The 13,041-nt window shown below is 40.7% G+C and overlaps 1 protein-coding gene across 4 annotated transcripts in view; it reads left to right on the top strand.

The window, feature by feature from the left end:
* The window catches only part of NALCN (sodium leak channel, non-selective), a 315,292-nt gene that overhangs the window by 293,338 nt on the left and 8,913 nt on the right, over positions 1-13,041 (top strand). For all 4 annotated transcript variants that reach the window (XM_033104832.1, XM_033104830.1, XM_033104828.1 and 1 more), the window contains 10 exons: positions 573-666; positions 1,175-1,281; positions 1,496-1,570; positions 2,379-2,498; positions 4,984-5,052; positions 6,139-6,287; positions 7,143-7,236; positions 8,922-9,054; positions 9,732-9,847; positions 11,836-11,993. In XM_033104832.1, the coding sequence (XP_032960723.1) occupies positions 573-666; positions 1,175-1,281; positions 1,496-1,570; positions 2,379-2,498; positions 4,984-5,052; positions 6,139-6,287; positions 7,143-7,236; positions 8,922-9,054; positions 9,732-9,847; positions 11,836-11,993 (1,115 nt within the window). The remainder of the gene's footprint in view (positions 1-572; positions 667-1,174; positions 1,282-1,495; positions 1,571-2,378; positions 2,499-4,983; positions 5,053-6,138; positions 6,288-7,142; positions 7,237-8,921; positions 9,055-9,731; positions 9,848-11,835; positions 11,994-13,041) is intronic.

The raw sequence follows: 13,041 nt of genomic DNA, 5'->3' as shown, positions 1-13,041 counted from the left end.
GAAGTACTCTATCATATAATAAAGAATATCCAATCCCCTTTAAGCCAGTTGTCACAGCACTAGGTTCTTAAAGATCCAAATTCTGTGACTTTATACCACTTAAAAATAGTTTTGCAACTGCACATACCAGAATGATTTTGAAAAAAAATTGTAAAGACATAATACGCTTAACCAGAAGCAGCAGCACTGACAAGATATAATTTTGCTGCAGCATTTTCTACTATGAAGTGAAAGGAAACTAACCACTATTACAGTGAAGATCCCTTTTAGAAAATTTAATCATGTAAAAAACCTTCCTTAGATTTTCCCAAACCTGAATGTTATCCATGTTCAAAGATGCCAACTGAAGACTGCTGAATCTTCTCCAAAACCTGTGGCCATCCTTTATGGGAGTCCTTTCAAGACCAGGTTTGAGAATTCTGACCATATTTATCGAACCACCACAGTATTTGAAGAATATCTTTATTTGAAACTCCCAAATTAGTCCTGTTTGTATCAGCACCCCATGTGCAATGTCCTTGGTGTGCAGTACGTGACACAAAGCCTTTTTCTGCTTTCCTTTGTTTATTAAGGGGACGGCTCTGCTGACTGTAGATCAGAGAAGATGGGAAGATCTGAAGAGCCGACTGAAGATAGCACAGCCTCTTCATCTCCCACCTCGCCCGGGTAGCAAAGATGCTCTGATTTTATTCATGTCGGGCACTAGTGTTCATGATTCCCCAGGAGTCTAAGATTTCAATTAAAATAATAATCGTGAGGCCACTAGGTGGTTGTGCATAAGTTAATATAGAAACAGGCTCCAAACTCCTGCTCTCTCCATAGGCTATTAAAATCAACCACCCAAAGGCTGTGCTTCAGTGCTCTCGGGATAAGCCTTAATGAAAAAATGAATTTTTAAGTAAAATATATTTGTGCTTGCTTTTTCAACATATGAGTGAAATGTATTAAACTGACAGAAATTGAATGATGCGGTTCTCCTTCCAATACAGACGGCGTCATGCACCATTGTTTTAAATATTCAGAGCCAGCCATTCCTGCAAAACACTACACAATAGGTTGAACTGTAGGGGGAAAAATGTAATGGGTTTTATGATGAGCATTAAAGAAAATGAAAGACAAGAAAATAAATGTGACCTATGCCTGAAATGCCCTGGCCTAAACCTTTGTTTTCCAGATAATGATGGTTTTAGAGCCAAGATGTATGACATAACCCAGCATCCATTTTTTAAGAGGACAATTGCATTACTTGTCCTGGCTCAGTCGGTGCTGCTGTCTGTCAAGGTACTTTGTTTCACCCTAAGACTCTGGGAATGATTTTCTTACTCATTGGTGCATCCAAGAATATTACAAGGGGCTGTATCCACTCACCATCAATTTATGCTCTTTAGTATAAAAAATTAAAATCCACAATCGTGTTTAAGTGGGAGGAAGAAGGGGCAAGTCTTTATTTGCCCAGTGGATGTGTGCAAAAACTCACGTGCTGTTTCTCTTACAGTGGGACGTTGAGGACCCAGTGACTGTTCCTTTGGCAACAATGTCAGTTGTCTTCACCTTCATCTTCGTTCTAGAGGTACCATAATGAGTCAGTGGTACAGTGCACATTAATATTCATATAGAGATGATGTATTCTAGAACTCTACACTTGAAACCTGTGTAGTTTTGTTGACCATTGTTATCCCAATACATTTTAATTTAAAAAAATGTAAAATAATGTCCTCCTTTGATGGCACTTTCAGCTCTGTGTTCCATTGCTTTTGAAGTCTTTGGGGAGGGGAAGAGAGTAGCAAGCTCTTAGGCAATTTCCTTCTTAGACTATTCTGCTAAACTTGGACAAAGACTTCACTTTACAGTTCAGATTTTTCTAACTGCAGGAATTGCTAATTGCTGTTACTTATTGTATCAGAATGTTGGCCTGTCTAGCTATGTGAGTTCAAGTATGTAGAGCGAACTACACAAACCACTGTATTTCAGGGACTCAAACTGTAATGTGAAGGCAAAGGGAGTGGTCCCAGACAAGATTATTTTAATATATGGTCCGTGTCATATCTCTTTCCAGTGATACTCTTCTTCTTCCAGCAATCTTCTTTGAAATACAAGCAGATTCTTATTTCATCCTGTACTGTTTGATGTTTCCCAAAATCTGTGGTCTTTTACTTGAGGAAGAAAAATGTCCTGCTATCAAACTAGGCATAAAACAAGGAGAAAAGAGTGTGGAGAATATAGATGTGTTTGTTACCTCCTCAGCTTTTATATATGTGTAATAAATTCTTCTCTTTGGTTTCTACATCCTTTAAAAAAAATAATGTGACTCAAGTTAATACATTTAAACATGTGCTGAACACTCAGCCTCTGTTTAGTCTCTTCATTGTGTTTCCCAGGTTACGATGAAGATCATTGCAATGTCACCTGCTGGCTTCTGGCAAAGCCGAAGAAATCGATATGATCTGCTGGTGACGTCACTTGGCGTCATCTGGGTGGTGCTTCACTTTGCCCTCCTGGTATGTTCACAATTGACGTTCATTTTAGTTGATAATTCAGTCCAGGTCACCCTGTTTCCAGTCTCATTTCACTCCATGTCAGCCAACTGTCAGGTGTCAGATTAACCTCCCCCAAATCCAGCCATGACCCAGATGGCCCTCGGACATGCTAGTACATGCACACATGTGTGTATGTGTGCACACACCCATACTCTTCACACAGCCAAACCCGGCCACTCAAATTTCTGGAGTGTGTGATCTGGAAAGAGAAGTGCCTTCAAGTTCTTCTGGCTTAACCCTCATTTTCACAAAGCGGGGAGAGAGACAGAGAGAGAAACAGATTGAGAGACCTGTCTAAATTCACATATAAGCTAGTATCAGGGGACTCACACCCAGTTTTATGAGCTCAAGTGTCAAGTGTAGCATCCATGCTACAACATTATAACCAAGATTTCACCGTGTGATTCTCGGGTACTTTTGCTGCCTTGTTTTCTACTAGACATCCAGCTGCCACTTCTCTAATCATTCCCCATCTCTGTATCTGAGTTCTCACTGTTTTGCCTAAAGTGCCTTCGGCCTCCATTCAGTCTGAGGTCCAGCTCAAAATATACAGCTATGGCTATACTTGACCATGAACTCAGGCCCTGTTGTCCAACAGAAGTAAAATGTGGCCACGGATGTCATTTTAACTATTCTAGGAGCCACATTTAAAACATAAAAAAGAAACAGATAACATTAATTTAATATATTTTTAAACTACCATATCCAAAATGTTACCATTTCAACATGTCAGCAATATAAAAAATTATGAAAGAGAAAGGTTACATGCTTTCTTTAATACTGAAAAATTGATTGAATGTGTATTTTACATTTATAGCATGTCTTAATTTAAACTCACTATATTTCAAGTGCGCAGATGTGGCCTCTCAGACAACCGGATTCATTTCCTCAAACATTAAAGGGTTTTGAGCGCTAAAGATGTGCTAGGAACTGAGAAGAACGTAATAAGCTACACAAAGATAATCACTGCTCTCATAAATGGCACAGCCCGGAAAGTTAGGTGGCATTCGTTGACCGCTCCCAAGTCAATGAGAATTACAGCTATGGTGAGGGGGATGGAGGAGAGGGACACCCATTGCTGTGACAACACATTGCAGTGCAAGATGGCTTCATCCGAGAGGTCCTGGAAGGCATCCTGAGGGAGTGGTAATTGGGTTCATTCTGTAGGATGAGGGGAGAACATTTCAGGCAGCTGTCCCATTGAGGGAAGGGTACAGGAGAACAGACAGTGTGACTGCAGTAGAAGGAGCCAGCAGAACAAGGTACAAGATCTGTGTGAGTAAGGAAATGTGAGACCTCTCAGGACCTTGTGGCCCAGGTGAAGGATTTGGCTCACCATCCTAGAAGCTGTTGGGCATCATCACTTCCAGAATGCAAAGTGAGAAGGTATCTACAATAGGTTTGGAGCTAACATGGAAAAAAGGAGCAGCAAGGCCCATGATTTTCTTTTTCTCCAGATAAATTGCAGCCAAAGCCACTCTGTCCAAGCAGAAGAGCAGAGTATGCTTCCTAATTCCAGATGTCCCCAGATAGGAAATCGCACACCAAAAGGACCAGCGTGCCTTTTGTGCCTGACTGCTTTTTGTTCTTTAAGAACCTCTGGTCCTGGAAGCGTGCTCGTCTTCCACTCCACTTTGCAGTGGACTATGGTGAATGAAGATGCAGCCCTTGTTCCCATCCAAAGACGCTTCTATGCAGACACATGCATTTCCTTGCTCCTCACCAAGGATCTCACTGGACCCCCTTCCCAGGGCCCATACGTGACTATTGTCATTTGCCTAGGCAAGGCTTCTTGAGAAAAATCACACTCTGTCATCAGCTTAATTCCACAGTTGTCACTATAGTTATAGTCGGCGGGATCTTTGTTTCTTTCTCATGTTAAGCTTTCTTAGTCATAAAGCATGCCGAGTCATCTCTTACTGCTGATCACACACTTGCAGGAAGAGCTGAATGTGTTTCTGAGCAGGGAGGATATCTCTGAAATCACTTAGACATGTGGCTAGCTGGTCTCCAGAGGTATCCAGAGACCTTAAGTCAGAAGGAGTCTGATCTCCAGCAAGCTTTTCCAGCACCTGCACTCCCTCTGCCAGGATTCCTTTATCTCCTGTCTCACTGGACTTCCTCATGTCGCATTGCTATCCTAGGTTGTTCTTGCTCCTCAAAGCAGCTGGTCACTATGGAAAAATAGGTTTTAAAACACAGAATTCAGCTGAGCAAAACAGAGACTGAAGTTTCATTTAAGATTTGATTTTATAGCTAATATGTATTCATGAGTTTTGGCAGTGACCTTTTCAGCACCTTTTTTAAATAAATTTCTTATAGGAATTTTCACATTTTATTAAACTAATTATTCAGTAGACTTCACAGAAGGCTTAAAATGAAAAACAGAACTATAACAAGATCTTTTGTGCAAATTATGAGAGGCTTTCTTCTGTTTACATTTCAGAATGCATATACCTACATGATGGGCGCGTGTGTGATTGTCTTCAGGTTTTTCTCGATCTGTGGGAAGCATGTAAGTATGTTGTGAAGAATTCTGTCCAACGTTCCACAGACGGAAGAAAAGAGCAATGACTGAGTGACTTCAGCAGTCCCTCTGGGGTTCAGGCCTGTAGTTAACAAAGTGCTGGACATCATAAGTAAATTTTAAATATTAAAATGAATCAGTAGCTTAGTTTTGTTGTAATATCGTTCCTGAATTTATGTTGTCTTTTTAATTCTTCATATTTGCTAACTGAACTCAGTCATCAACTAAAGGTAACATATCAGGCATGAAAGCAAAAACCAGTGGTATTTCTTAATAGTTCTTTATTTTTATTGTTTTTATTTGTAAAAAAGCTATTTCACTGCAAAGAAAAATAATCCTTAATGAACATCCACGATTCTATAATCCCAGATTTCTTTATATTCTTTGTGAATGTTCATACATACATTCCACATATATTTTTCAGATTTTAAAGTACTATTTTCTTTTTTGATTCTGACGTTGTATCATGTACTTTCTATATATCAACAGAATTAATACATTTAAGATTTGAGGGTATTTAGTATTTTAGCATTGTTTAGGTTTGTTTTTATGAACATCTGTTTGTGGAAGAATCCCGAATCTACTTGCTACAGGCCCAAAATGTACAGACTTTATCATACAGAATTAGGGAACAAGAGACGAGAAAACAGAAGACTGAAAAAATCTGAGGGTGGAATTTTTATTAATTTGGCTGAAAAGGCAGGACAGTTTCAAATATTAGTGGAATTTCTCTTTCTAATGGTTTTTGAATAATATTCTGATATAATATTGAATAGGAAGCAATTTTCAAATGATATCGTGAGGGTCACTCTTGTGCCAATCTGCTTAAATGTTATTTACTTCCTATGTTCTCTACAGCTTAATGAATTGAATATGCATATTCTCTCTCCCCTCTCCTTCTCTCTTTCTCCCTCTTTCTCTGTCTCTCTCCCCCTCATCTCCATCATCTCCATCTCCATCTCATCTCCATCTCATCCATCTCATCTCCATCATCTCCATCTCCATCTCATCTCCATCTCATCCATCTCCATCTGCATCTCCATCATCTCCATCTCCATTTCCATCTCCATACAGGTAACACTAAAGATGCTCCTCCTGACGGTGGTTGTCAGCATGTATAAAAGCTTCTTTATCATCGTAGGAATGTTCCTACTGCTTCTGTGTTATGCTTTTGCTGGAGTTGTTTTATTTGGTACTGTGAAATATGGAGAGAACATTAACAGGTTGGTATATATTTATTTTTCTATTCGCTTATCAAGCAAACTTCTTTAGTAATGAAATCATGAATAAAAACCTGAATTTTTTTTGTCTATTAAAGATAGAAGGGAAGGGAGAAGCAATCAGTTGGAAATTGAAATAAAATAAAATGGCCAAATTTTAAATGACATTTTTCTAATAGAAAACAGTATGCATGCTTAGAAATCTTTGAAAATTCAGAAATAAAAGAAAACAAAAGAATCCATAAGTCTACCACCATTCAGGAATAACTAATAATATCCTGGTGAATTCCAGTACTTTTTGTCTTCCATGTACTGTCAAAAAATTACATATTTTTTTTAATTAAGTAATTTTGAGGGGGCATTGGTTTTTGTTGTTGTCGTTAGCAAAACGAGGGAAGTTAGAACCCCCAAAATGATTATTACATATGAAAAGCATTTTTCAAAGATTATCTTAAATTCTGTGGAAGCATCTCATAGTTTAAAAGAGAAAAGTCCTTATTCAACAAATTATATACAGATGTGTTTTGTTGCAGAGATGATTTATTTGATGTATGACAGCTCCACCTTTTATAGCATAATCCACAGGAAAGAAGGAATCACTTTTAATCGTCAACACTTGCTCCCTCAGTCATTCAAGATGAATTGCAAGAAATTGGTGGCATCCTGCTAGGGTTGAGTTATTCAGACAGCTATACTTGGGGGCAAGTATAAATAACAAACAAATACAAGGGTATAACCTTTGGAAATGGTAACTTAGCAACCAAATTTTCTCTAAAATTCACTTATTTTGGTAGTGGCAAACCTTACTACTTCATGACAACTATATTATTCATATTCTTTTTTTTTCCCTTAAATTAGACATGCAAACTTTTCTTCAGCTGGCAAAGCTATTACTGTACTGTTCCGAATTGTCACCGGTGAAGACTGGAACAAGATTATGCATGACTGTATGGTAAACATCTCTTCATTATTAACAATGCCAATCAGATGAAACTCTCTGGCCGTGCACCTATAATAGGAGGCAGCATCCTCCTATTTAGCAGCAAGACTTGGTGTACAAAACACATACCCTGGCTTTTTATTCCATAAAATTACATTCTTTTACATTACAATGTATGGACATACAGGAAAAGTATCCAGTGAACCCACCTTGAGCTATATTGTCGTTCCATTCAACAAATATGTACCATGTGGGCATTGCTCTTTCCCTCCCACCATGTGCATTTTGGCAGTCAAGTATAAACAGAGGAATTCTGCTTCCTTACTTTATTCAACAGATATTCACTGATGTATCCCCTGGTTTGTAATGAGCCATATACTGGGTGCCAGGTTTTCAGTGATTCTAAGGCATCCCCAAAGAGTTTAGGTCAAGGGCTCTGAGCTGTACCCCGCCCCTTTGGTATGTGTCCTCCCTTGTCTAGGCTAATTGTTCATCATCCTTCAGGTATCACTGTAAACATCAGTTCTTTCAGGAACCCTACCTTGTGCTAAGATTGCCGGTTACATGTTCTTACAGCACTCTATGTTTCCTTTTTGTAGCACGTATCACAACTACGGTGAGTTACTGGCTTGAATAGTTTATTTCATCTCTCTATCATCCTCCTGACCAATGCTGTCCAAAAGAAATTTCTACAATGATGGCCATCTGCACTGTCTAATTCAGGAGCCACCACCCAAATATGTGGTTAACCACTCAATATGTGGTTATTGAGTACTTGAATTGTGACCAGTTAAAATGAGGAACTGAATTTTTAAATGCCTTTAATTGTATTTAATGTTAATGAACCTAAATTTAAATAGCCACATGTAGTTAGTGTCTACCATGTTCAAATATACAGCTCTCAGCTGTCAGGAACATGATGGGGGACAAGGTCTTTGTCTTGCTTACCAGTGTATCCCCAATACTGGGCAGAAACCTAGCACATAGTAGGAGCTCATTCACTTTATGCATGAATGAATGGGGACAGAATGTACCAAATCAAATATAATACTAAGCAGAATTACATAAATTCTAAATAAAGAACAAGTTGAATGCCACGGAAATATAGAACAAAGAGCTAGTCACTCTGGCTGAAAGAAACCGGGAGGTTTCTCAAAGGTGTTGGCATTTCATTCAGCCAGAGAAGACTGCAGAGGCTTTTGAGTGTGTTTTATTCCATAACATCCCATAACGAACCATGCTCCAGGAATGACGATTATTGGCTTCTCCTTCCACAGGCTGATTGTGAATTTGCTGTGTATAACAGATCCTCCTTAATCTTAACCCATTACTTAAGTCAGAGGAAAACTTTTAAATGCCCTTTTGTTTGACATTTCGCAGTTTGCATCACAGTGATGACTTATCATTTGGGGCTGGTGGAGGTGGCAGACAAAGCATCTCTTAGAGGAAACCGGTTCATTTTCATTAAGCTTCTAAAATGGCAATGAACTTGGGATTCTAAAAGCATAAATGAAATACTCTTTTTTATTTTTTGCTATAGATGCTGTATCCAATGTATATAGCTTTGGAGAGATTACTTTGAAATTAATTATATTTTACATGGGTTAGGAATATGTCCATTAACTAGTCAGTTAACAAAAATTTGTATTCTTCTCTGCTGTGACTCTCTCTTCCCTCTTTCCCCCACTGCCTCACAGGTCCAGCCACCCTTTTGCACTCCAGATGAATTTACATATTGGGCAACAGACTGTGGAAATTATGCCGGGGCACTTATGTATTTCTGTTCATTTTATGTCATCATTGCCTACATCATGCTAAATCTACTTGTAGGTAAGTGATGTTCGTTGAATATTCTTTAATCTCTTTAAACTCAGGTACTTAGATAATTATGTACAATTTTCAAGTAATTGTCCTGGATTGCTTGGGGTGGGTTTTTCGTGGCATTAATTATAAATTGTTGCCTCTCCATCCAGAAGCTGAAAAAACCTTTGAAAGGCATGTAAATGACAGTTGATTGCAATTTCAAGAGTTGTCGTATTTATTATGATCACTAATTTCAAAAGAGCTCTTCTCATGGATTGAGTTGAACAAATATCAGGGGGAGCTACCTTTAGAGCCTCAAAATGTCACATTTATGTTTTTGAAAGATACGTGTTGTTCACCCAGCTATGGGGCCATCCAGAACTCAATTCGACCTTTAAAAACTGCCCTGGAACTCTCAACTACAAGAGAGAGCCAGCTGGCATGAATATCTACATACACAGAATGTGTGTTTATGCTCATGACCCTCATGTTTTAGAAAGGCAAGAGCTAGATAAACAGCTTAGTCCAAGTGGAAAACATGCCAACTTGGAAATCATAAGAAAAGCACTTAAAAAATTTTTTTGGCTTATCATGTAGGTGATAAAATTCATTATTTAAAATAGATGTTTTGCTTTTTCTAAAAAATGACAGATGAGCCTAATTGTCTAACTTCCCAATTTTTCTCTTCTTTCTTTCTTTTTCAGCCATAATTGTGGAAAATTTCTCCTTGTTTTATTCCACTGAGGAGGACCAGCTTTTAAGTTACAATGATCTTCGCCACTTTCAAATCATATGGAATATGGTGGATGATAAACGAGAGGTAGGAGAGTGGGTTGTCGTTTCATGCCCTACCCCAAAGACACTTATTGCCATATCTCAGACATGGTTTTGTGGTTGGCAGTTGACATATATTGAATTTTGAGTGGCCATTGGTGAATTGCAGAAAGCTGTCACTGACAATCCAGCAGACTGTGCTAGGGGAGGAGAGGGACAGACGTCCTTATGTCCCTTCCAACCACGAATGTCCTCTTCTTCAGGCATTCAGAAGCTTCCACAAGGAAAGGAAACAAAAGGAGCTCTGAAGAAGCAAGCCTTGGGCTCAGGGCAGGAGAAAGGGTGAAGTTCAAATTCCAAAAACAACAGTATAATATAGACTGATGATCACCTCAACCTAAAACTCCAATCCTGATTACAAGTACAAAGGAGTTCTTTAGTTTCTGAGAGTTATTATTTTGAATTATTTTGGACTTAGTATTTGAATGTTTTAATCATGAAGCTTACCCGGCATTTACTAGAAGTAGCCAAAGCAGCAGCCGCTTCTCCTTCATCCTCCTTCTCTTCCTCCTTCATCCTAACAAACACTCAGGCACAGTTCTAGGCACTGGAGACATACCAGTGAACACAATGAAAAGGTTCCTGTGTTCACAGAGCTTATGTTCTAATACGAGGAGACAAAATAAAAAGCAAAGGAATAATTATTATTTCTAGAAGCTATAAACACTTTGAAGAAGGTAATAGGGTAGAGAGGAGTTGGAGTCGGGGGCAGACTGCTTGAGCAGGGGTAGTCATGAGGCCTGTCTGGGGAAGTGCTATTTGACCCCAATATCTGAAAAATGAGAACAGTTCAGCCATGGGAATATCTGAGGGAAGATCCAAAAATAGTTTCAGGAGGAGTTGACTCAGGGCACAAAGACCAAGGAGTCAGAACAGGCTGAGTGAATGGGGGGAGGGGAAGCGTCCAGTGTTGGGGTCAGGGCCTGCACTGCCACGGATGGCTTTCTCCACCCCCTTTGCTTGCTCTCCGCTTGGTACCCCCACTTCACCCAGGCACCCACCTCACTGCGTTTTCTCCCAAGACAGTGACCTACATGTGCAGGCATCTCAGCTGGATCCACGTACATGTCCATCACTGCTTCCTACGGGAACCTGCTTTCCTCTGACACACACATGGAAGACGGCACCGCCACTCACCTGGGAAGATGTTAGTCACTGACAGGAATTCATGGCTCCCCAGTTCCCCTGCCTCTTGCCAAATACCTTAGTTCACAGATATAGTCAGGCTGGCTGGCACAGTAGGTTTTGTTGCCTGGAAGGGAGTGACACAGGTGAGATTTTCAGATTCTGGAGCTACTCTGACCAGGAACCCAACTCTCTCCTGTGTGATTGTTCTAATAATGGAGAAGACCTGAAAAGGAGTGATCAAGCCACAGAAGAACAACTTCACAATATGCATTTAGAAGTTCCCAGCATCCGGACTGAGTGAAGAGGAGGATCGTGTACATGAATATGTTCCATGTTGGGGGCTGATGCTTACTGACCCCCTGGGCACATGTCTGAAGAACACACGAGCAGGACTGAGTCAGTGGAACGGGCAATAGGAAGAAAAGTTTGGGGAAAAAGTGCTGAGTCCAGGAGAGCTTTGTACCCTCCTTGGCTCCGAATGCTGCATGGTTGTGAAATCCCATAAAACCAGAGAAGCATCGGCAGAAACTCCAAGTGCTCAGCTTTTTTTTTTATTCAATTAATTTATTTTAAAGTTTATTTTTCAATTACAGTGGACATGCAATATTACATTAGCTTCAGGTATACATTCATAGGCCTTACAAAGTATTCAGCTTTTATCTCCTGATCGTCTCAGCGCACATATCCCCACCCTACGCCCTCCACCCCTGCCCCCAGCCTCCAGGGAGGTGAACAACCGTGCGAATTATACCATCTTGTGAGAAAAAGCTCCAGGTATTTCGCTGTGAAAGCGGAGGAAGCCTTCTGGCCTCATGATGACTTACAGGTACTGTGCTCTGCCACCAGGGGGTGATTCCCACCTTCCGCGTGAAGTTCCTGCTGCGGCTGCTGCGGGGAAGGCTGGAGGTGGACCTGGACAAAGACAAACTTCTGTTTAAGCACATGTGCTATGAGATGGAGCGGCTGCATAATGGTGGCGATGTCACTTTCCATGACGTCCTAAGGTACGAGGGGGGTTTCACAGTTCTGTGTCACACAGCTGAACTGAGTCCAGAAACTGAAGCTGTGAAATACATCCCAATCATGAAAGGCCTTGTGAAATACAATTAACAAGTAGGTCCAGAACCGAAAATGCCACATCCGTTGTGGTGCTAAGGCAAAGTCACACTTCTCAGGCGCCAAATGGCCTTTCTCACTGTCCTTTAGTGATCGTGTCCCCACACGGGAGGGGGGAGACACAGTGGCCTAACATCCCCAGGTGCCCTTTACTGAACCAGGAGCTCCTGAAGGGGGTAGGTAGAGAGCTCGAGCCCACCCTTCATCTTGCAAGGAAAGAACTTATCCAGTATTGCTCCCGAATACTCAGCCTTTGTGGCCAAGCTGGAGCTAACATCCAGATCTTCTCACTTGTGAGTCTGACAAAGATTTTCCTGGACGGCTCTGCGATGGTTGCCCCCCCCCCCGTTGGTTGACAAATCATGTTTCCCAGACATTTGACGAGTACCCAGACAGGACAAAGGGGCAAACTGAGGCCTCTCTGTGAGGTTTCTGTATCAGTTTGCTATGTCTGCTGTAACAAAATACCATGCACGGAATGGTTTACACAATGAATCTATTGTCTCACAGTTCTGGAGGCTGGAAGTCTGAGATCAAGGTGTCGGCAGGTTGGTTCCTTCTGAGGCCATGAGGGAGCATCTGTTCCACCCCCTCTCCCCAGCTTCTGATGGTTTGCCGGCCATCTTTGGCAATCCTTGGCTTGTAAAAGCAACATCCCAATCTGTACCTTCATCGTTACATGGCATTCTCCCTGTGAATGTGCATATGCCTGTCTGTGTCCAAGTTTTCATTTCTATAAGGACACCAGTCTTATTGGATTAGGGACCCACCCTGTTCCTGTATGACTTCATGTGAACTAATTACATCTGCAATGACCTATTTCCGAATAAGACTCTGAGGTACAGGGGCTTATGGCTCCCAACATACCTTTTTTTTGGGGGGTGGGGGAGGAACAATCAATACAGAACAGCTTCTTAAACAGGAATCCATGGATAA

The sequence above is a fragment of the Rhinolophus ferrumequinum genome, chromosome 4 (genome assembly GCF_004115265.2).
Source record: "Rhinolophus ferrumequinum isolate MPI-CBG mRhiFer1 chromosome 4, mRhiFer1_v1.p, whole genome shotgun sequence".
Taxonomy (NCBI): Eukaryota; Metazoa; Chordata; class Mammalia; order Chiroptera; family Rhinolophidae; genus Rhinolophus; species Rhinolophus ferrumequinum.
This window is presented reverse-complemented; position numbering and strand designations above follow the sequence as displayed.